Raw genomic sequence first — 26,073 nt, forward strand, 5'->3', positions numbered from 1 at the left:
GCAATGCTGTTAACAATGAAGATAAATACACTGTAAAGTGATATGGAATCACAGAATGAAATAAAAATGACACCTAACTTGCATTCCAGAGTACTGACGCTAAATAGCCAATTAATGACTGTCAGCTACCCTTTTGTTAACGCATGCTCAGTTTCCTGATATGCATTCACATCCTGTTAGCACTTGTACCATTCTTTGCTATTTTAGGTGCGATGAAAAATAATTGCCATAATGATGGAGCTAACTGCTGGGAGAGGCTGTAGAGTTACTAATATTTGCATTAAACAGCATCTGTTACAAGTTTTTTATTTACTGATTTAACTCTTATGTTAATGTACCATAATGATATAACAATACTATACAGAGGTGTTTGAATTAAACTCAATGCCAATATGTGTATGCCAGCTACAGCTGCATATTGTTGGATAAAGGTATACTGGTATGTCAGAACTGTGGCATAACACAGTAAGTATATTTATTATGAGTGGGCATTTCTGAATTAAGTTTGCAACTGATATTTAGTATAGTTAGCGTCTGTCTCCATAATCAGGGCAGTGAAGAGATAAGTTATGTGTTCCATCCAAGCAAGGCAGTACTTGCCTAGTCAGTGCATGTACTTTCAGCTGTACGAAGCTGGGTGTCCTTGTAATAATAATAAAAAAAATCAATATCATTGGAATAAGTGACACAGTGACAGAATTGAAAAATGGATGGGAAAAGAACAATGATAATTAAATATACAGAACAAATAATAATAAGTATGGTGGATTTATAAACAGGAATGCACATTACGTGCATGGTAACACTTTGAAAGACTGAAGAGACTGGAATCAGAAGCAAAACAGTGAATGGAGACAGAAAGAAAACAGTGAAAGGGCCCTGCGTACTGACTTAAAATGTGCACAATAAATAGTGAAAGGGCCCTGCGTACTGACTTAAAATGTGCACAATAAACAGTGAAAGGGCCCTGCGTACTGACTTAAAATGTGCACAATAAACAGTGAAAGGGCCCTGCGTACTGACTTAAAATGTGCACAATAAACAGTGAAAGGGCCCTTGTGTACTGACTTAAAATGTGCACAATAAACAGTGAAAGGGCCCTGCGTACTGACTTAAAATGTGCACAATAAATAGTGAACGGGCCCTGCATACTGACTTAAAATGTGCACAATAAACAGTGAAAGGGCCCTGCGTACTGACTTAAAATGTGCACAATAAACAGTGAAAGGGCCCTGCGTACTGACTTAAAATGTGCACAATAAATCTGAGCTAATGCATTAGCGATGATTTACTGATGACATTTTGGAAAGTCTTACAGTCGAAAGAGACAAATTACAAAGAGCAAGTATAAACAACACTACATAAGACATAAATGGTCCAAGACCATTTATCTCGTATATCCCTGATCTTGCAGCATGCCCCTGATGTTGTAATCATATTTTGGACCCGTCACTCATTATTTTTGTATCAGGTAAACTACTTCTGATTACTGTAAGTCAATATCATTATACATTAATGTTGAATTACTGTTGCTGGTTAAAGGCATATTGATGCAAAATTATTTCAAGACAATTACAGTGTTATCTAAAAACAATGTTCTAGCTTTTACAGCCTTTGTGACATAATTATTTAGTGATATTGCCTTCTCATGAATTCCTGCAGAATTAAGTTGCAAGGTTTGCAAAACAATGTATTAAGCATTAGCAGTGAGTATGGATTAAAGTTGAGGAGAGAAGAGTCTACGGTGCAGCAAAATAAGTGTTCCACTGCCAGTAGGAAAAGGCATGCACAAGTAAAAAGAACATGAGGTTAGTCACTTGCTGTGAGTTATCAATCACAGCAGCAAACAGCTTAAATTACTTTTGACACTTTCACATCTACAAGGGGGGGGGTGTAGCAGGAGGGGAGATGAGTTTAAGGATTGCAACTCAAGCATAACAAAGAGATGAAAATTATACACTATAGAAAGAAGAAGTAACAGGCATTGGGAATACTGTTCTGTGAGATTATCTCTGTTTGTCTTTTAAATAGTCAGTGAAAAGCAAGAAATGATAATTAACCCGACTGACTAAAAGAAAGGAGGGTACATGTGAAAACACATGTAAAGTCAATGCAGTGACATGAGCTTTGTATCACAGATGTCTACATGATGGAATATTTTATAGCCAAACACTGCATTGTAGGATACCTAAGAGGTAGACTTGTTTTTCTTTCGGCTTTTCCCGGTTAGGGGTCGCCACAGTGGAACCCTGGTCCGCTAATGACTGGCAGTCGATTTTTATGGTGCCAAGGTGCCAGCCCGACGCCCAACCTTCAACGAAGGCACACCTATTCATGCATGTCTTTCGAACACCACTCGACTGCGGGGAAGAAATGCAGACTCCACATTCTAGGATACCTAGAGGTAGACTGAAAAATCAAAATCCCATCAAGATGCTGGAGCCCATGTGGGCAGACTCTGCAATTACATGTACAAATATGAAAAAAGTATATACAAACAGAATGGTGTTAAAATGTAGGAAAATCAAGACATCACAAAATAAATATGTCTTTGTTTTTTGGTCTGTAGGTGCAGTTCTCCTTTAAACAAACTTGATACTTAGCCTTTTAGCACTGTGACTGCGGTGGTGGTGCTGCGGTAGCATTGTCGCCTCACAGTAAGACGTTGTCCTGTTCGATTCTCAGCTAGAGCGTCTTCTGTGTGGAGACATGCATGAATGGGCGTACCTTAGTTGAAGGTTGTGTGTCAGGGCTGGCAACTCGGCATGTAAAAATCTACTGCCAATCATTAGCGGACCGGAGTTCCACTGTGGCGACCCCTAACCGGGAAAAGCCGAAAAACACAATAACAACCAAATGTTTCATGTGAATTACAAATGTATTATTACTGCTGAAGTACACACTATTTCCTGTAATTGCATCTCATGTTTCAGTTTGAAGAAGTATTCTGCAAATACATTTACATTTACTATGTCAAACAGCTGGGTTTGTTGATCTTGACCGTGGATGATATAATGAAATTAAGGGTGTTACTGAATAGTACTCAATCCAAATATTATCTCTTCAAATAATGCTCTCTTCTCCAACATTGGTTAGGTGAGCCATAAGCATCAGAGGATTGGAAGTGTCACTGTAGAGGCACAGGAGTGACAAACCTTCAAGTTACAGTATAGCTACTATCTGGATATAATCATATAGGCCTTTTTATGTAGCAAGAGGATCAAACACGAGCAAGTAGAGTCAGTGCAGAGGTAGCAAACATCCAGTGATGTGGGAATATTGTGGACCTACTGCCCTATTTTTTTCATGGTTCTTGGTTCTGCCGCTACTATTTTGTTTAACTGCATTATAGCCACATTTACAACTTCGCATTATAGATGTACTGATATAGTGTCAATGAAAAGCTTGTTTTGTTTTTGAGATGTTTCTATCATTTCAGTTCTACATTTTGTCTGGTCATTAACATCCTTCGTTTACAAACTTGCTAGATACAAACTGCCTGGATCAAAATGGGATCAGGGATACAGATGAAACTCCAAAGAAGAGAAGAAGGCATACAATTTTTCAAACAAGCTGGGCAAGTGCATCTCACTGCCTTTCTGTGAGTAGGAGTGGGATAAAGTATGCATTCTGCAAGACCTGTGGCAAAGATTTTACAATTCATCATGAAGGACTACATGATGAGCAGTGACATGCCATCCATAAGAAACACAGGCAGAATTGTAAACATGCTACTGGAAAGACAATTGCAGACTTCCTTGGACCTCATTGTTTGATGACCACAAAAGTGATGGAGGCAGAGGTTGGCTTTGTGTCACTGCTTGCTTATCATTTTCAGCAGGGAAACAAATCCTTAAATGTATAAGAAAGTATGGAGAGAATGGGAGACATTCTAAGAAAAATGACACGTGGAGTGACAAAGGTAGCCTGCACTGCAAGAGATGTTGCAGGACCTAATTACTAGAATAAAGGTCCTGTCAGTTGTCAGAAATTGCCCTTCTGTGGTTACAAGTACCAAAGCACAAACATGGACGTTGACAAAACTTTGGTGATCCTTGTGGGTTACCCAGAGGAAAACGAGGCAAAAATGTAACTTGGTTTCTTCACATGCCAGAATGTGTGTCAGGGAGTAGGCAAGGATTATCTAATGTCTTAATATCCACACAAACACAATTTGACATTCCAGTCTCAAACAATGTAACCTTTTCTTTGGACAATGCTGCCTCAATATATGCTATCTTGTTTAAAGGAGTTGAAACCTTCCATTATTAATATGGGGTGGCTGTGCCACCTGGCAGATCTATGCAATATGGACTGTGTAAAAGCTCTGTGATCACCTGTGGAATAACTAATATCTAATTTGTATTACCATTTCAATTTCAGTGCAAAAAGACAACAGAAACTGAAAGAATTTGCTTTGTTCACACATAGTCTTTGGGTTTAGTATAATGTTTAAGGTGTTTACCTCATACACACAAAGTACAGGGTTTGATTCTCATCTTTGGTCACTGTATAGTTATTGGCCAGGCATATAACAGTCTGTACACTGATTGCCTAGTATTTATCTATGAACCTATTTTTAAGGGTTAGGGATTGGCATAATGGTTAAGATGTTTACCTCACATACACAAAGTAGAGGGCTTGAATCTCACATTTGAAGGGAAACTGGCTAGGCTCAAAAAAGCCTGTAAGAACAACTAGCTTAGTACATACCTATGACACTGACCCTCTGTAAGATTACAAGGCAAGCAGCTACTAGGTGGCTGAGTCTTGTGAAGGTCATTAGCAGAACCCATGGACATGTGGCCCTAAATTCATATTTTCTGTCTGCAGAGTCACAATCTGTAAAAATTAACTGAATTTCTGACAACCTGCAGAGTCATGAATTGTGCAAGATTTTTATGTTTCTGAAGTATGCACGGGAACCTTTACTTGAGTTCAACATGCAACTTCAGAACTGATAAAGTCAACTACTAACTCTGCATGTCACTGTTCATAAACTACTGCAATAGTATGATGGCAGACTTCTGAGACCTCCAGCTACTGAAACCGCATGTCACTGTCCATAAACAACTGCAGCAGTATGCTGGCAGACTCCTGAGACCTGCAGCTACTGACACTGCATGCCACAGTTAATTAACTCCTGCAGCAGTATACTGGCAGACTATTGAGACTTGTTGCTACTGACACTGCATATCATTGTTCATAAACTACTGCAGTAGTAGGCGGGCAGACATCTGAGACCTGCATCTATTGACACTGCATGTTCATTGTTCATAAACACCTGCAGCAGTATGCTGGCAGACTCCAGAGACCTGCAGCTACTGACACTGCATGCCACAGTTCATAAACTCCTGCAGCAGTATGCTGGCAGAGTTCTGAGACCTGCAACAACTGACACTGTATGTCACTGTTCGTAAACTACTGCAGCAGCATGCTGGCAGACTCCTGAGACCCGCAGCTGCACTCCAACTTATCAAAGATAATGATGTGTCTGCCCTGACTGACAGCAGTTGCACTCTTCCCAACTGTGAGCTGTGTATTGGCTTGGAGGTCATGCAGTACACAAGTAGCCATGAGCAGGATATTGCTGGGACAGTAACTGAATTTAACTTTTACAAAAAAAGTTAAGGCTTTTTATGTTGCAATGCTGCAAAAAATATTAAGCAAACTTCCCAATCAAGACCATTTACTAAAAGATGCTGCTTTTCTTATTAATCTTGTAAAGAAATCAGATAAATCTTCCAGACTTGTTAAGGATGTTGCTTTCCATGTGGGCGTTGAAGGAAACAATACTGAGACTAAACTGTTACTTGATGCATTTACACAGTATTAGGCTAAGGACACAGGGAGACTGGTTCAGCAGATGGATCCCACTCCTGTGTGTCTAAGTACTGGGCATATCTTAATTAATTGCTTCCTGCATGTATTTACTCAGCACTAAAGCTGAGTTACTGTGTGCAGCCTATGCAAGTATACTCACCTGAGCAGGAGAGTTTCCTATACTCCTGTGACAAGTATGCTTGTCAGCAATTTCAGACCTTTACTGTTCTCACACGGGTATAGATAGATACATATGCAAACCCAAGCCTTTTCCATGCCTCAGGCTATGGTATGAATGTGGACCATGTTCAGAAGAATGGTTTACACTGAAAATAAAAAAAAAAACTGCTGTTTTATAGCCTTCCATAGAACTATCTTGTTTAGTGCTATTTTCTACACATACATATGCATGCAGTCAGAGTCCTGCAGTTACTTATTTTTGCCACAGCAGGACTTCAACTGCTGCATAAAACTTTTTAAAACTATAACAATTAGCTAAAATGCATTTTAAAAAAATACTGGATGCGTGCCTTAACAATATGGTGCCATTTGCTGTTTTGGCTCGAGCTTTCTTTCAGCTTACTCCATAAGCCATTTGACTGTTTCTGTCTAGTCACGCTTCTGCAGTCAATTGTTGTTTGAAAACATGATTGTTAAGTAACTGCAGATGTGTGAAACTGTGGTTTCCCCATTCAGGTCTGCACTTCCCTGTGCTAAATAGCCTCCTTAATATATTTATTTTCAAATCTGTGTGCAGAGAAAACAAAATGAAACAGAGATGTGACTGTTGCAGGTGGAAAAGAGAAACAACACCTTTTCTTTTTAAACTTTAAGTGTGACTGTTGAAAATGTGAGACTATTTTGATATGTGTCGTCATCCCTGTTGGGAAAAACATGATTCCCATGAATTACCACATCAATGGTAGTCCACTGAACACAGAAGGCATTATAAGAGATCTGGGAACACAGCTTGACAGCAACCTCTCCTTTGACCACCACATTGCCACTGTGGTCAGAAAGTCCTTCTACGTGGCACATCTCATTACTAAGGGTTTTGCATCCAGGAAGAAAGAGGTCACTGCCTCCCTCTACTCTTCCCTCATTAGGCCAATCATTGAGTACAATGCCGCAATTGGCATGTACCTCACTAAACACCTGCAACAACTGGAGAGGCTGCAAAAGTACCTGACAAAGAGGATCTTAGGCCTTAAACATTTGTCCTATATGGACAGACTCAAAAAAAATCCAACTATTCTCTGTCTCATATCACCTACTTAGAGGCGATCTCTGCTTGACTTACAAAGCCATGTCTGACCTAGCTCTGTTAGAAATGCTACATGTAAAGAAACCCCAGTCCCTCCACACCACACACTCCAGAGACCTCAACCTCATTACCACAATCAACAGAACATGTTGGAGGGACAGGTTCGTAACGAAGAGACTGCCCATGCTATGGAATAGACTTCCCATACATGTCAAGCAGAGCACCTCACTGGCCCTCTTCAAGAGAAATCTTGATGAATGGATGGGAAATAGAAAATTCACCCCAGGGATGACTCCAGTGGCTTTACTCGACACGAGGCACTGGAAACTAAGGTCAGGTGGCACAATGCCAGGATAATCCTATAGGCTAGGCTTGTAAAGGCTCCAGGGCCATTAGCCTAGTACACACCTATGAACCTATGTATGTAGTTCATTTTTTTCTTTCACAAAGAAAGGCAGTAGACATTAGATGTCAATGCTTTTTATTTAAAATATTTTTTTAATCTGGGTAATTTTGCTGCTGTAGTGTGTGCATCAGAGAAATGAAATTACAGTGGAGAAGTGACTGTTGCAGATGAGAAAGAGAAACAGCACCTTTTCATGTTAAAAGTTAAATACGACTGTTGACAGTGCTAGTGTATGCTAGTGTCTATGTAGTTCTTTTCTGTTTCGTCCAAAAGAATGAAAGTGCAAGTCAGATCTTACTATTTTTATTTATTATTATTTTTAATCTGGTTGCTCTCACTGATGCAGTCTGTGTGCATGCATGAGAGAGAGAGAGAAGAGGAATATACGATTTTACAGAATGTTTATGGTTGTGTGTCTTACTTTTTTTATGTTCTTCATAAATTTAATGTTTTTACGACAAACCCATTAGGATGACAGTCACAAAATAATGGTACTTGTTTGCGTCAGACTTCATGTCCTTCAGAAACTGTATGCTAATGCAAAGCCTGTACATCTACTATTTCTAGGTGTCCAGATGCACAACATGCACCCCATCCTCCTGCCCAGTCATTCAGGTCCCAATTCTGTACCCTGCCCCTCCCTCTTTTATTAAAATAAATACGAATTTCTTCTTCTGAAGTGTAGCAAACTGCTTGCTACAAATGTTACAAAAAGTTGCCACGTTTATATCCTGCCTGCATGGAGCGCTACAATGCTGATATTTTACTTAAAAAAAAAAAAAAAAAAACAAAGATTTTTTTTCTTTTAAACTAAAGCAAACTGTTTACTACAATGCAGCAAGCAGTTGCTACAGTCTAGACTACACACGGAGCTCTACAGTGCGCAGGTTTGACTACAAATGAAAAAACAGCTTTTCAAATCTGGTACTACATTAAAGAAAGAAAAATAGGGATTGGCTGATCACGCCCCCAACACTTTGCACCAGGGGCAGTTGCCCCTCTCGTCCCACCCTAGCTACGCGACTGAACATGGAAGTATTTCGAAAGTTCTGGACAGCCATAAACAAAATTATCTTCCCAGGTAAAAACAGTACTCCCACCCCCACCACAGATAACACATCAGAGACCATAGTCTCACAATTTACCAAATTCTTTACTAGCACCATTCTTATACTATCCAATCAACAAAACATCTCCAACAACCCCCCCAGTAGAAATCTGTAAATTACATAGTAGCAACAACTCATTCTACCTTCAACTTGTCCCATATCTAAAACAAATCAAGCCTACAACACTAGCTTCAGACAAATTACCAGCAAAATTTCTACAATTAGCAGCAGATGCCATTGCCCTCCCAATATCCATTCTTAGTAACAGATCCATAACTGAAGCCTTTGTCCCCGAAATATGGAAAACATCTTATATCATCCCTCTTCATAAAGGAGGGAATTCTGCAGAATACAGCCCAATAGCTATCTTATCCCCTATAACCAAAATCTTGGAGAGATGTATACATACTCAAAATTAGGGACTACTTGCACACCCACAATCTCCTATCAGCCACCAAACATGGCTTTTGTCCCTTTCACAGTACCACCACAGCTCTTATGTCCTTCACCAATATAGTAAACAACCACAGAAATAGAAGCAAATTTGTATCAGCCACCTTCTTTGATCTGTCAAAAGCTTTTGACATGGTTAGACATAATACACTTATTAAAACTCTTTCTGATATAAGTTTTAGTGAATCTTCCTTAGCTTGGTTCCAAAGTTACGTAGCCAGCCACCAACAAGCAGTACTGTGGCAGCATGATCTCTCACCACTGCTTCCTGTCACACTCAAAGTACCATAAGGCTCCATTTTAGGCCCTTTACTATTCTCTCTTTACACAAACAACCTCCATAATTCCACTGCACATGCATCTGTCATACAATATGCAGATGAGTCCACATTAATTTGTGCAGCATCTTTTATAAATGAACTCCAATCACTTATCCAACTTTCCTTCTTATCAGATGAAACATTTCTGTCCAACATCCAAGTTATTCTGAATCCTAGTAAAACAAAACTACTTCTCTTAAAACCCATTAAATCCACCTTGTTAGACCACTCCTTCAATATCATGTCCAGTAATAAAACTATAATTTCCCCCATAGCACACACAAAACTTCTTGGTGTTGATATTGACAATAATTTGAGATTTGACATCCATATAGCCCATACTATTAAGAAAGTACATAAAAAAATGGGTATTGTCTATAGAAATAGACAGTTTCTTACTAAACCCACAAAAATCACATTATCACATACCCATCTCATCTTCACCCTACTCTATGCCTCCGCTATCCTTATCAATCTCAAAAAGACTGATTTAACAAAATTAGAATCCTGCTACAATAATTCCCCATACAAAACACACCACGGCACAGCTTTAAAGCAACTTAATTGGATAGAATTTCCCAATCTCTAGCAGTACAATCAACTTATGCTAGGTCATAAAATTCTGCATCATCCTCAGAAAACCCTCTCACTCCAAAATCTAGTTCAACCTTACTCTAATAATAGAACCCTCAGCCCCAACAATAACTTGCTTCTAGAAGTTACTAAACCCAACAACACAGTGGGTTAATCTCTCTTTTCTAATTCTGTCTCTAAAATATGGAACTCCTTACCACCTCATATAACCTCCACACCATCTATATCTCGTTTAAAAGGTCACTAAGAACTCACCTTACAGCTACTTGGCTCTGCTCTTGTACTGGTCCAGGATAGTCCTACCATCATCTTCACTATCCTACTCTATTTATGATAGATAACACATCATGTCTTTATTAAAGGTAAAAGTATGACTCTTACATATCATTACTTGTTTTATCAAACTAACTTGTATATCTGTATGTAACATTATTGCATATTTGCAACTACTAAAAATGATGGATTCTTCCAAAATGTTCATAACTATTGTATATTTTCACTTGTATTACTTTGTTAACACTTTTATTATGTATAACTATATTACCTTTTTACTTTATTGTTTTTGTGTGGAGCTTTTCTCCCCAGGCCTTCACTGAAAATCGACATGTGTCCAGTGGACTTTCCCAGTTAACAAATGTAAAATAACAAAAAAAAAAAAAAAAAAATTGGATAGTATATCAGTTTAGAAAGATTGCTGTTAAGCAACTATTTTTTATAACATTTCCAGAGCACAAAGACTTTTAGTGCAACAACTTAGGTAGCAGAAAGTAGAAAGGGCTGTTGCCAAACTTAGGGAGTAAAAAACTACAGATCCTACACAGGTATTAGATATTTTATGAAAATGTGTACAAAGCAGAGGAATGTGGATACCAAGAAACAGCACAAATGGAAGTATGTATGAAAGACTTATGCCAAGATTGCAGGAAAAAGAGGTTCAACAACTAACAGTTAAGACAAGAGATGAGATAAAAATGGTGATGCATAATCAGTCTGCAGGTAAGTCTCCAGAAACAGATGGTATTCCTGAAGACATCTGGGAGTTAGGAAAGAACATGATAAAGATATAGAAGATTTTGCTTTACAGTATTTAAAAAGGAGGGGAAGCACCAGCATCTTGGAAGAACGCTGTGGTAGCTGTACTACCAAAAAGGGTAAAGACCTGTCAGACCCAGCCAAATATAGTCCCATTTCAATTGTATACTATGATTATAAAGTGGTTTATGGCTATACTAGCTAAAAGAATGGCAAAGTGGTTGCCAAAATTGAAAGATATGGATCAGCATGGTTTTGTGAACAGGAGGCAAACATTTGATAACGTTAATGGAACCATTGGTGATCCAGAGGGAAGCAGAAAGTAAGAAAATACTGCTACTGTTGGTGGGTCTTGATGTACAGAAGGCATTCAACACAGCAAGGTGAGATTTCTATAAGAATGGTAATGGAAGCATCGGTATACTCTGATACAATAATAAAGTTAAATAGGAAAATATATGAAGAATCGGAATCAAGTATTACAGTGGGAGGGTTCCTCTCTGATAAGCTGTGTTTGAACAGAGGAACCAGGCAGGAGTGGCCTATTTCCCCTTTGTTGTTTGCTTTATATTTAGAGCCACTGGTAAGGAAAATAAGGGGCTCAAAAATTCAAGGATATAACTGGTATGGGAATCAAGAAAAGTTGCGTTCTTTGCAGATGATATACTTTTGTACTTGATAAATCCAGAAACGGACAACTTGGTGTTGTGAAACATTCTGAGACAGTTTCAGATCTTTTCAGGATACACAATTAATGAAGATAAAACAAAGGCTGTAGCCATAAATTATGTATCCACACATGACTTAGCTCAGCAATACCCATACTTATGGGGACATGATAAAATGAAGTATTTAGGAGTGTGGACTAAAAAAGGCTTCTATCATGGCAACTATGGATATATGTTAAGATTACCTGATATGACTAGAGATTTTAGAGCTACACAGGTAATGTTCACATATGGCTCACACATGTAACACAAGCAGAATGATATAAGTCAAAGTGGAAATGGATGATGATGAAGCAAGGGGAGCTCAAAAAATCAGGAGAGAGTGGAGTTTTGGATGAAAATTCTTAAGGAGAATAATAATAACCTCCATACAGACTACTATATTCATAACACTGAAAGCGTTGGCACGCATCCAATGTATGAATTGAGCCAACACATGAATGGAGAAAGAAGATTTGGCCGGTACTGATGACTGCAAGTAGGGGAATACAGAAAATAGGAAAGAGGGAGCAGGAATTTACTGGAGAAAACTGGCAAAAGAACCAAGGTATTGGGAGCAAATAACTAGAGATGGCTTGTAAGGGCCTCAGGGCCAATAGCCTAGTAACTTCCTATGATCCTATGGAAAGGCAACAAAATGGAATGCATCCATGAAGAAGAAGTTTGAACTGCAGGCTATTGACTGTGTTCTCTATCAGGGATTGATATCAGAGTATAGTCAAAGAGAAACAGATATGGGAGTACTAAGTGAAAGGCCTGTTCTGATATTTTTTTTAGTTAAATCTCACACAAAAGCTGCTATTAAAAAGCGGATAATTGGTAGTATATACTGATAACGGTATATATATATATATATATATATATATATATATATATATATATATATATATATATGGGTCTACTTCAGAACAACGAAACCTCACAACACTGAAGACCAAAACACAGAGACCAAAACAATGAAACCTCACAACACCGAAAACCAAGTAAGTATAACACACACAAAAAACATACACAACTGCCCCAAACTACCAACCACACTACCCTACACTACAAATAGGCAGGGAGGCAAACCCCCCTGCACCCCTCACCCCCCCACTTTAATATTCTAACTCCGAGATTGCACAAACAGACACACAAGACAAACTCACACCCACACACAAAAGTCCTTCACACACACACACACACACACACACACACACACACACACACACACACACACACACACACACACACACACACACACCACAGTCACAACACACACTTACACACAGCACTACCCCTCACAAATACACTTACACATACATACTCACCCATAGCGGAACATCAAAAGCGCTAAATCAAAATCTCGTAACACCGGGATTTTGAATTTCGCTGGGATGTTCTCATGTTATTTTGGTCTCCTTCAAAACACTTTCGATGTTCTGGTCTTTCGGTGTTTTGAAGGAGACCCATATATATATATATATATATATATATATATATATATATATATGTATTGCACAATAACCATACAAATCAATCAGAGGAGGGTAGAAAAGTTTGAGAAGAGAGACTTGAAAAGCAATACACAATGGGAGGACATATGTATGGCTCCCAAGTATGCAGCAAACTCCAGAAGGCTTAGGGCAGTGATAGCGTACCTTTTGGGCGAGGTGTGTGAAAATTTCAGAAAATGGCCTAACTTGACTCTGCTGGCATGTCACCCCCCCCCAACAAAAATAAATAAATACATCCATCAATCCATCCTCAACCTGTTTTCCCATTTTTGCACATGGAAATAAAACAGCATCACTCACAATATATCAGGGATAAATCTCAAGAGAAGCAGGGACAAATCTAGAAATAAGAGACATGGATAGTTTTAAATTACTAGTACTATTAATTTGAGACACTGACAAAAAAAAATAAACATAAATTAATATACATTTTCTGAAGTAAATTAAGTCTATAAATCTAATTATTGCCATTATTAAGTGTAAAAAGTTGCCAGCTTTAGGAGGAATTAAGAAAGACAGTCGAGAGGAATGTAAAACAGCACACTCCTAGAAATGCAGACTACGTGCCCTTTGCAGAAGTATAACCATGAAGAGAAAACAATGTCACTGCCCTTTGCAGACTGTATCCAGATAGTATACTGAAATGGTCTTTGAAGTTAATAACTTCCTTACCTCTGCAGCAGTGTTGTTGAAATGGCTCCTGGCACAAAATAATCCAATGCACTTCACATGAGCAATGAATGCAAAAGTAGTTTCTTTAGTAACTCGGGTGTTGGTGAATACTGGCTTGTCACCCAAAATGTCATGGAGTATCACCTTTGACATGCATGTCATAGGTTCATCATCAGTGGCTTAGGGGTTTTGCTTAGAAGTTTTTGTACAGGTATTTTTATACCCCAGCCAGACTTCAAAGAGGTGTGATGGGAAGAAACAGATAACTAGAAACATGGTTATTTTTTGGGGAGTGCAATGAGTTGGTAGATTTAAGAAATTCCATACAGAGTGCTCTGTCAGAAATATTGGGGGGGGGGGGGGTGTCAAATGGCTGTAACTGAGGAAATCATTATTTAGAGCTGGGATACAGGATCTGAATTGTTCAGGCATAGTAAAGCATTATTAAATGTAATTCTGTTGGCTACCAAAAAAGCAATTACTCCAAAATGGAAAATAAAATCTAAACCGACTTTATTTGAAGTAATGAATGCTGTAAAAGAGATAAAAGAACTGGAAGAAGGCTCTTTAGAAAAATGAAGGGGCAAATTACATAGAAATAAATAGAAATTGTAGGAAGAACATATGCAAAACATTGTTCAGGAGGAGTGAGGTTTGAAGGAAGCCAGGAATTGAGTAAAACAGCTGTTATAAAGAAAGAATGTGTGTATAAATAGAAAAAAATGTTAATGTTAGTGGTTTTCTTTTCTAGTAAGGTGTGTGTGCCTAGGTCAAAAGTGATATTTTAATAAAGGTGTTTAAAAATATATATTTGTGCAAAATCAACAGGCCCAAGGCTGTAATGCTCAGCACTACCACTGATGCCAAAAAGACACTGTACCCAAGAACCAGAGACCTGGCACTGGTGCCAAGATCACCATCAGCTTCAAAAGTATGGATACTAACTGCATTAACATCAGAAGAATCACCAGTCTGGGAGGTATCAACACTGTACTAGAAGACATCAAAATGCATACCAGAGCATCAGCCAAAGTCTGGTCCTAGTACTGAGTTCAATACCATGAAAGACTAGGGTGGCATTCCACAGGCTGGGACCAACAAAAGAACTGTTACTAGTGAATGAACTACCAAAGTCTGAGGGTGGGGTTGAAAAAGCAAATAGTGGCTTCTTGCATCCAAGAGACAGGGCAGAGAAGACTTAACAGATCATCAGACCTGAGCCCTGAAGACAATCTTTGCCAAGCTGCAATAATTTATGACTGGGAAGGTAGGAAAGGGGGCAACTCTGTTTGTAGCTGGCTTATACTTTTGCAAGGCAGGGAAACATGTCTGTCTGAATGCACCACCAACAGCAGAGGGAGTCTGATAGTCTCTGAAAATGTCTCAGATACTTTAACAGTTATTTCTGATACAGGTTCATCTTTTATGGAAATAGAGATATACTGTTTTTGTTCACTGAGGAAGGCAGCATTGACAATACCAGTCTGATTTATTTGATGAACATGATGTTTTTGTGTATTTTTTAATACACTATGTATGAACTATAATATATTTTTCCACACCGATTTGTGCTGGCTCCTTTTTTTGGTTCACGTCATTTAGGAGTTTAGGGCCGTTACCTGTGGGTTTTCTATACTATCAGAAGACCTGATAAGCAACAGATACATAAGGAGTATACAAATGGCTTCCCTTATTTTAGAAAAAGAGAAGAGCATTTGATAGAGTACACATTTCAGGAAAAATAGAAGAACCAGAAGACTCTTCAGCTTCTCTAGCAGAAATATATTGTTTATTACACTGCATTTTGAGCTACTGTTCACCACTCCTTTGAAGTTACTATAGTATAGTGCCTGCAAATAAGGCACACATGAGAATTATGTTTACCTCCCAAACAATAACTACACTGGGTGTGTTTGTCTGAGGGATGGATTTTCCCTTCACAGGCATGCCTGTAGAATAGGAACTCCACTGATGCCCAAAACAAGATAAAGATTTTGACAGAAAAATCTTAAAAAAGAAATATTAGGTGTATCAAGAAGGTCAGAAAGAAACTATAAAGAACTATACAGTTTTTATTGACTATTTTGAGGATTTTACCCACAAATCAAGAAGTCATAGTTTGGGGTTATTTACCTCTAGCATTGCTTGATACACAGCAAGGAAGTTTTGGACAGACTTGGTGTAAGTTATGAAATAAGGTACTAAGCCTAGGAAAGCTTTATCTGTGATGTGGTACTAATGTTTGTAGAATCAGTCCTACTGCTAAGGAAAACGATCTGCATTTCTTAGATAGTGATATATTACATAAAAGAGGATAACTGAATAACTTGTAATACCATAAATGGTAGCATCACCGAATTATAAAACAGTTTACAACAAATACATTAACAGTTATCTTACCAGACAGGATCAGCATTAACAGCATAATCAAAGCAAAAAATATACAAGCCAAATACGCCAGCTAACAGAGCATGGACTGTAGATGCCACCCTAAAATAATAAAGAAACATAATCTTAGTGATAATACACTGCAATACATACTAATATACAATTTCAACCAGTTTAACAGAAATGATGCATAAACATACACATGTATTTTAAGTCATACACATAACAAATCAAACAATAAAATATGTTTTATTTGAAACTGAAATGACATACTGGGAAAGGAATGCACTGACTAAAACATTCAGCATGTTAGAGAACCTTTTTTTCTCTAGCAATTTGGATCTGACAACTGTTTAAACAGATACAAAGTGCTGAGAATCAATAACATATTAATTATAACCTCACCCATCCTCAGTCTTCACCTCAAATGAAGCCCGAACAAGGACCATCTGATGAAGGAGCTGAATGGTAATATAGGTCACAGCAACTCAAAGGACAGTAGGGAAAAACACAGAAGCTGCCGTGGTACTATGGAAGGAGGGATGGAGTAGTATGCAGAGCTTTTTATTACGCCTCAAAGATTTACTACTGCAACAAGTTCCTATAAATATTAGTACCTAATATAATTGGTCTGTCATGTAACGCATGTACATGTTGCATGTCCATTATAAGTGCCTGACTACCTCAGAAAAGGAAGCTTTAAGCTTAAACTATGAGAAAAACAGAGGAAAACTATGCTGTAACTAAAAGCAGTGTAGAAACTAAGTACAAGTATTGACAGCAGTACAGACAGCAGCATTGCATATCTCTTCTAGTAGTACATTTCAAGTAAATGAAAGCAAGACTTCTCTCTTGTGATCACACAAATCTGTCTTAAAGAAGCATGTCCCCGTCATAATTCTTTTAGTGCAAGTACACATTCAACATATCAACACCTTTGTTTTTGAAAATAAATTACTGAAACAAAATTGTGTAGTTTTTGTAGAAATACACCACTACACTACACTATTGTTTGCAACTGACTGTTGGCATGTCCACAATTAAACTATGAGGGTGGCACTGCATGACTGTTGAAGACTTCAGACTAGAGTCAAAGGCGACTGATGATTGATAGCCCATACAACACAGACTCGATATTTTACATGACACTTCAAGAAGGATCAAAATGCTACACCCAAACTAAAGCCTGGTCATGATGATTCAGCCATTTTCTTGGCTGAGAGTAGTAACCGTCTGACTTCATGACTGAGCCATGACAATACATTACAAATGACAGAAAACATTAAATAAAAAATAAATGTGATCAGAGAAAATCAACAACAAAATACAGTCCAATAACAGTCACGACTGTTCAAGGTCTGAAATGTCCAAACATGGACCAATCCATTTCTTCACTAAATTGTGATTATGATTGCTAGGGCTGCAGTCTCCTGGCTAGCTAAACTGTCTGCCTTATGGTAGTTAAATTACTGCTATACTTTTCAGCTGTGATGGCCAGAGATTCAAGATCTGTACCTCTGTCACCACCTTAGTTAACAGTCAAAAATCCACATCACAGACCACAGAATAATGTGCGAGGAAGCCAGCTTTACCAGAGTAAGGAAATATGCACTGCTACCTTGAGTTATGAGCAATACCTGCTACACTCAAGCAAGGTTTTCACTGAACAACATAAGAGCACATTTATAAACTCTGTTTTATCAGGACTTCACCTACCTTGCTCTCAGCCACGTGATTTCTACTACTACCTCAACAACAGTAACTCAAATTTGGTTAAGATAATTTTGCACGCACACACACACACACACACACACACACACACACACACACAAGCAAAATGTTTCCCAGGAGGGATTAATGACACAATAACATAACCCTTTCCCATCTAACAACTTGCTATCATCAGCTAGACCAATAAAGCACACAAGAGCACAGCAACTGTTCGTTTTGAAATAAATTAACATCATAACTGTCTGGCAGCTATGACTAAATCAATTACTTTTAGAAGGGCAGAAGCCAGCCATTATTAAGTCACCAATTCTATAAGCACACCTTTAAACTAGTAGATAAACCACCAACCACAATGTTTGAAATTGAATACATTTTTTACTTGAAATACATAAAATTAAGCATTGCATCTTGAAAGTTAAACATTCAAGCAAATGCACACTTGCAAAATAAAACATTAAAATACATACACCAATTAGAAAAAAAATGTATGCATGTATTAATTATTTGGTCATGTTACAACTGTTAGCTTCAGGTTTACTGAAATCTGTCTCTGATTTTTTGAAGCACTAAGTACTTGTAGATGACTCAAAGGCAATACATTCCAGATTGGGGCTCAAACAAAAAGTACATTGAACAGTCCATAAGGCAAAGATTAAATGCTTTTAAGCATTTGCATTTTGAACTTTTCAGGTTCTCCATTTCCAGTTTGAAAGCTTCGTTTTTGCACAGCCTTCTTTTCTTGGCTCTGTAAAAAAATACAGTTGATTTAAGGAAATAGCCTTTGAAAGGAACTGTCAAGCTTAGGAAAAAAAAAAGAACTCAAGTTTTTGGTTCAAGGTCCTAATTCCTTCTACAACAGAAAGCAACTACGTAATTCTTATGCAGCTTACACATTTTGCATGCTGTAAGATATACTGGAAATGACAATTAAAAGACTTTGTACAGCTTTTTCCATGTTTAAATAATTATATTTAATTCAGCTTAGTATAGCTTTTCTACATGTCACACCTTTACTGCATGTTTACTAAAAGACATCTGCAAATTTCACACAGCCTGTCAACACTTCTTCCATTTTTTCTAGATATATATATATATATATATATATATATATAAAACGTATTCTACTCATATTCCTTCTCCTTTGGATTATGGGTCAGAGAAGGAGGAATCTATTAGCCCTGATGTTCCTTTGGAATAAATTTCCTTTGGGGGACACACTCTCTAGAATGATTGATTTTTTTTGTTCAGGTCTTTGATATCCATAAGAGGTACTGTAAGTTTTTGCAGTTGGACTTTCCTAAACCTGCAGCTATTCCTCCTGTCTTGGCTGCTTTACTGGATGCTTTCTCCAATGCCTCTTAGGCACCTAATTCTCTTTCCCCCTGCTCCCAGGAAGCCTGACAGGTTTTATAGGGTTCCTGAGGATTTTTCTTTTTTATTTAAATGTCCTGCTGCTGACTCCTCTGTAGTGTCAGTAGCCTGTGATAAGCCATCTCAATTGCTTCCTTTGCCCAAGTTATTGCCTTCTGACAAGGACAGCAGAACTATGGACAGGCTGGGCAAAAAGGTTTACACTTCTGCTACACTAGCTTTTAGGGCTATTAATTATCAGACCCTTCTTTCTCAGGCCTGTCAACTTATTTCTGATTTTCCAGATTCCGGGGGTAAAACTTCTGTTCTTTCCTTGCTAGGAAATTCCTCTCAAGTCGTTCATCATTCTATTAAATGTAGTTATGATACAGTGGAAGCCTCTTCTAAGGCTGCTGTTTGTGCTTCAGTTATGAGGAGGTATTCTTGGCTTAGGCTTCAACCTCTACCCAATGACATTAAAGCTAAGTTGATGGATGCTCCTCTGGATTCTTAACTTTTGTTTGGGGACGCTGCTGCTGGTTTAAATCCCTTCAGGATAAGGGTAAGGCCTTACAAGAACTTAAACATGTGTTTGCTTCTCCTATGCCTAAATTTCAGAGAAACTACCCTGCTAAGCCTGCCTTTGTTTGTAGGCAGTCCTGTCCTTCTACTAAAGGTAAGAAGGGTAGCAAATGGACTCCTCCTTCTAAGGCCACTCAATTTTTGGGGACTCTGAAGCCTTCCTTTATGGACAAACCAGGTGCTGTATGACTATCTGTCCCCTCCCAACCACATTCCTCTTTCTCTTCGCCTTTCTCTTTCTTTTCCAGTTTGGCTTCAGATCACTCAGGATTCTTGGGTTATGTCAAGTCATTCATCAAGGGTACTTCAAATGCTGTCCTCCTTTTATGGGCTTTCCTCAGCCTCCACGGGAACATCTTCCCTTTTTACCAGAGGTTCTTCAAGATCTCTTGTCCCAGGGTACTATTCAAGAAGTGCATGTGTCCCAAAAGGGAAAGGGTTCTATTCCCGACTGTTTCTAGTGCCCAGAAAAGAGGGCACTTGGAGAGTTATTCTAGACTTCTCTCATCCAAACTCTTTTCTAAAGGTACCTTCCTTTTGGTCGTTGTCCCTTCAGATTCTGTCTTGCTCCCTCAGGCCTATATGGTGTCTCAAGGATGCTTATCCCAATATTCCAATCCATCCTCTTTTCAGGAAGTTTTTGCATTTCTCTATTGCTTCCTGGGATTTTCAGTTCTCTCCTTTGCTCTTTGGCCTTTCTACTGCTCCAAGGGTGTTCACCAAATGCCTTGCTCCTGTGAGTTCCTTTTGCAGACTATAAGGGATCCACATATTTCCTTACTTGGATGGCCTGTTGATTCAGGCATCTTCTACAGAGACCCTTTTGCAAAATCTTCATTTTGCTGTATCCCTTCTTCAGAGCCTGGGGCTCACTGTAAATTTCAGAGTCCTCTCTGACTCCTTCTCAGGAGCATGTTTTTCTGGGTTGCAGGATTCAGAGTGCCAATGGTTGCATCTCTGCCCCCTCCAAAGGTGGGATGCAACCATAGACACTCTGAATCAATGGTTGCATCCCTGCCCCCACCAAAGGCCTACACTCTCATTTCTTTCTTTCTCTTATACTTTTCTTCTGCTGGCTTCCATTACCACCAAGGAGTTTCTGAGAGTTCTGGGTTTCATGGCATCCACCATTCCAATGCTCCCTCTGGCCAAACTTTATATGGGAAAGTTTCAGTGGTTTCTGAAGTCAGTGTGGCTTCAGCATGCTCATCCTCTAGAATATGTAGTTCCTCTTCTTCCTTGCATCACACAGGAACTTCTCTGGTGGATTCATCAATTGTCACTAAATCCAAGGATCCCTTTTTATCCCCCTCTTCCCTCTCAGGAATTGTTCATGGACCCCTCAGACATGGGATGGGAGCTGACGTTTGACTCCCTAAAGGTACAGGGGGTGTGGTCACCTCATCAGCAGAAGAAGCACATCAATATCAAAGAGATGAGAGCCCTTCTGCTGGCTCTTCAGGCGTTTCAGTCTGTCTTTTCTCCAGGCCCTCTCAAGTTATTCACAGACAATACCACAGTGATGTGGTAAATCAACAAGCAGGGCAGAATGAGATCTTATCTTTTTTGCCAGTTGGCACTTCTGATATGTGATCTTGCTGTCAAGTGATTCTTCAGGCAGTTTATATCCCTTCCAGTCAGAACACTATGCCAGACACTCTGAGCAGGTCCTTAACTCAGCCCCATGAATGGATGCTTCACAGGGATGGGTTTCTGGACATTATCCACCAGTGGGGTACTTCTCAAGTGGATCTTTTTGCCTCCCTTCTGAACAGACAACTTCCTCTGTTTTGTGCCAGAGTCCCAGGTCCTCTGGTATGAAAAGTGGACACTCTCTAATTCTTTTGGAAAGGGATGTTGCTTTATGCATTCCCTCCCCTTCCTCTCATTCTGAAAGTCCTGTTCACAATCCAACTAGATGTTCCCAAAATCTTATTGGTGACTCCATTTTGGCTGTGACAGCACTGGTTCCCTCTTCTTCTGCATCTAACCAAGGGCAATCATCACAAGTTACCTCACAGGGTGGATCTAATTACACAAGACAAGGGATTGCTTATCCATCCCCACCCACCAATACTTCACCTGACACTGTGGGTGATAGGCATTTTATTCCTCGTAGACACTTTTTTCCTGAGGACATGCTGCAAGTTCTACAGGAAGACAAGAAACCTAGGAAATCCTACCTATCCAAATGGAAAAGGTTTTCTTTTTGGTGTCTGTCTCACAACCTGGACCCACTTACTGTGGATGCTCCTTTGATTCTCTCTCATTTGTGTGAGCTGCTCAATGCTGGTTTGGCCTATTCTTCTGTTAAGGCCCAACTATCAGCTATCTCTGCTTGTCTGCCTTTTTCTCCTCTTTTAGCTGCTAGATTTGAGGTGAGACATTTCTTAAAGGTGTCATTAATATTAGACCTCCCAGGAAGCATGTTCCTCCTCCCTGGGATCTTAATTTTGTTTTGGAGAAGTTGGCTCAGGCTCCTTTTGAGCCTGCTGCTTCAGCTTCCTTGCAGCATTGTTCCTGGAAGACTGTTCATTTGTTAGTGCTTACTTCTGCCAGATGGGTGTCTGATTTACAGGCCCTTATGGCTTACCCCCCCTTTTTGATTTTTCCATGAGGACAGAATGTCATTGCACACTAACCCTTCTTTTCTGCTGAATGTGGTTAATGAGCTATCACTTAATCAGTCTATTAATCTGCCTACTTTTTCCCCTCTCCCCAAACTGACAGTGAGAGGGTGCTGCATACTTTGACATGTATAGACAACTTAGAATTTATATGGATATGACCAAGGCTATCAGAAAATCTGTTCAGTTGTTTGTTTTTTTTTTCATCCTAGATCTTTGAGACTTGCTGTACCCAAGCAAAGTATTTCTTCTTGGCTTTCTAAGGCTATTTCCTTTTGTTACAATTTTCATGGCAAGAGCCTTCCTTTTTCAATTAATGATCATTCTACTACAGTTGTGGCTTCTTCTGGTGCTTTTCTCAAAGGCTTAGATACTAATTCTATTCTTGAAGCGCAGCTACCTGGACTTCTGTGCATACCTTTACCAAGCACCACAAGTTGGATGGTATTTCCTGAGCTAGTGCTGGTTTTACTAGTTCAGTTCTTCATGTTTTTTTTTTTTTTAGGGAACTCTTCTGCCCTTTCCTCTCCCAAGTTTCCTCTTGAGCTTTGGCACTTTCCCATATAGTTAAGAATATTGCAGCAGTGAATGTAAGGACATAGTACAGTTGTATAAAATCTTACTATAATGGTAGATGTCATTGCCTTCACTCCTGCAGTATTCGCTCCCTCCCTCCATCCACCTAGTTCTTTGCCTTCCTGGATGTACACATTACCTGTTGGGTTCCTTGGACTGGTGTGCCTCCTGGGGCAATCAGTTCTGTTTTTGGTAAGCCTGAACATCACCTTTATGCCCTAAGTTATGCGGGCAGCGTATTGTGAGGTTCAGCATACCTTTTAAATTCAGTACACAACTGTACTTTTCTCCAGTTTAACAAATGAATAAAATAAAAAAGTAAGCCCTCACAACAGACTCCTTGTGAGAATCACATTTATCCTCCCACACATGCTGTCTTAAGTTAACGGACTCCTACATCCTGTGACCAGAAAATAGCTCAAATGGAGAAAGACTGTATATTTGGTGGGGAACTTCTGTATATGCAAAGGGAAGATGGAACACACACTTTTTCACTCGTGTTTAAACTAATCTGTAAATGCTCTCAATGAGTGCTTTTGTTTTTTTTAAACACTTTTACTAAATTATCATTTATCATCAGTTATCATCAGTCCAACATTACATAAATTGCTGAATTCCTGCCTCCCCTTAAACCTTACTCTTCTTCCTGAACATTATTCCACATGTATTGTTCCCATGGTTTCCATTTATTTCTGTGTAATTTGCTCCTTCCCACTCTCAGTGAGGGCTTAATAGTGCAGTTAAACCTACATACAAAAGGCCGAGAAGCTCCACTAAAACAATTTGTTTGGGACTATAGTGGGTAGTTTTAACTGCTTTACCCCACAGTGCTAGCACACATGCCAGTTGGTCTCATATGAAATTAATCTCTCAATCTGTTAGTATTTCTCATGGAAACCTCTCCTTGCAGAAAATTTCTAACAGAGAATTTGATACCTTTTCTGCCTCAGTAGAGGACAAAGCCACCACCTCAGGGTACCTAGCAGCATACCCTACCACCAATAAGATATACCTCTTGCCAGTAATATTTTGGGTAATTAGAGTCCTCACAATATCCATGGCTATTCAATGAAGGAATTCCTTCATACAGGACATAGCACCAAAACAGGCATAGCTTTGCATTTTGTATTGCATGCTGCTCTACAAGGCAAAGAATAAAATTATCAAATGTATCCCTCTCTTTTATACTGCGGAAACAATTTAGTACTGACCTTGGCATCCACAGCTGGGATTCCACTCCTGTTACTCATATGCATTGTGAAGGGAGATCATCTTTCTCATGCTAGAGCTGCTTTTCCCTCTCTGCTCTCATTTTATTTGCACCTCAATCTATTTTATTTCCCTATGTGCTTAAAGGCATCACATTTCAAGCTACAGCTCTAGCTGTCTTCATTCAAGTGCACCTTAAGATCATCTGAGGATATACTGGGTGGCCCTTTTTCATCCATGCTGCACACCTGCATCTCCTATTAGGCTGCTCCAAGTCATGTGCCACAGACATTTTGCATATTTTTAAAGATCATTTTGTCTGTTTCCTAACAACTCTGTCTAAAAACAACTGCTGTGCAGGATGCATTTTCTGTACATATCCAGTGAGGCCACACATTGGAGACAAAACTGTTTTGCACTCTATGGAAGTTCAGGATACAATATTTATACCACTGTAAATCAATTAATACATCACTGTATGGGCACAGAATACATACCACTGCCACAAATTTACATATGCCAGTTGAGGTTACATTCTTAAAATCTACACCATTGCTCACCAAGTAATACCTGATACTTCACCCAAACAGTATATGGCAAACACACACTGTCATCTCTTTACACCCAGCACCTACCACATGCAAATAAGATTTAGTCTGAACATTTGCAGGTCAGAATTATAGCCATTGGCTTCCCATAGTGCAGTTGTGAACAGTAACTAAAACCTGGCCAGGAAATTTGGCATAGACACACACATGCACACACACATGGAATGTTTCTCCAGGGGGAATAATAATACCATTTTATGGCCCATACCCCCTTTCCTGTCTTTACGTTAACTTGCTGTTACCAGATAGACCAGCTTAGCATACCAACATCCCAGCTACCGCTCAGTCATAAAATTATCCAACCATAATATAACTGTTTGGTAATGATGGCTAAAGTAGCCACTCTTTAAAAGTTGGAAGCAAACTGTTAATAATTCAACAGGAATACATGTATACCCTTAAACTAAAAGAAAACAAAAACACAAGCTATTCAAATTCAATAACAAAATTATGTTGAAATAAATAACATTAAGCAATGTGCTCTGAAACAAATACACAAGCAAATATATACTTGCACAGTAAAAAATAAAGGGTTTAAACAGGCCAAAAGCAATAAAAAATGGCTATCACTTATGAGGTTCTGTTGCTACCATTAGCTGAAGGTTTGCAGAACTCTATCTTTCCTTGACTTTTCAGAGCATTTAACAGTTATAGAAGACTTAAAAGCAAGAAATGATAAGACAAATATTCTCAGTCCAAAATGTCAACTGCATACTGCTCTACAAGGCAAAGACTAACTGCTACTCGGACATCCAAAATGGCTGCACATTGAGTAACAGCTTAATTTCAACTCTCCCAGTGTGAAAACAGAAACTCAAAAGAGAAACTAGTAAACTCATTTTTGTGGGTAAATTTCAGTAACTAGCTAGCAAGTGCACTGCCTGGATGCCAGCAAAAAAGAAATTCAGAGAACCCGAAAGAAAATCAACCACAAAAGGTGAGGAAAAACACTGGGAAGAATAATAATGCAGCTGTTCAGCAAAAAGCAGTGCAAGCTCTAGCTTTGGTGCAAGGCATAACTTCTAGTAATCTAGAGGAAAAATAAGTCAAATATACTGAGAGCTTATTAAAATAAATGAAACACTGATGTGGTACATCAACTCAA

The 26,073-nt window shown here is 38.9% G+C and overlaps 1 protein-coding gene across 1 annotated transcript in view; it reads right to left on the bottom strand.

Annotated features, from left to right (window-relative positions):
• Positions 1-26,073, bottom strand: part of LOC122794049 (TLC domain-containing protein 4-B-like) — a 745,941-nt gene that overhangs the window by 279,448 nt on the left and 440,420 nt on the right. The window contains exon 3 of the mRNA XM_044062170.1: positions 16,298-16,387. Coding sequence (XP_043918105.1) covers positions 16,298-16,387 — 90 coding nt within the window. The remainder of the gene's footprint in view (positions 1-16,297; positions 16,388-26,073) is intronic.

This window comes from Protopterus annectens, chromosome 2.part1 (genome assembly GCF_019279795.1).
Source record: "Protopterus annectens isolate FY-2018-M chromosome 2.part1, PAN1.0, whole genome shotgun sequence".
Lineage (NCBI taxonomy): Eukaryota > Metazoa > Chordata > Ceratodontiformes > Protopteridae > Protopterus > Protopterus annectens.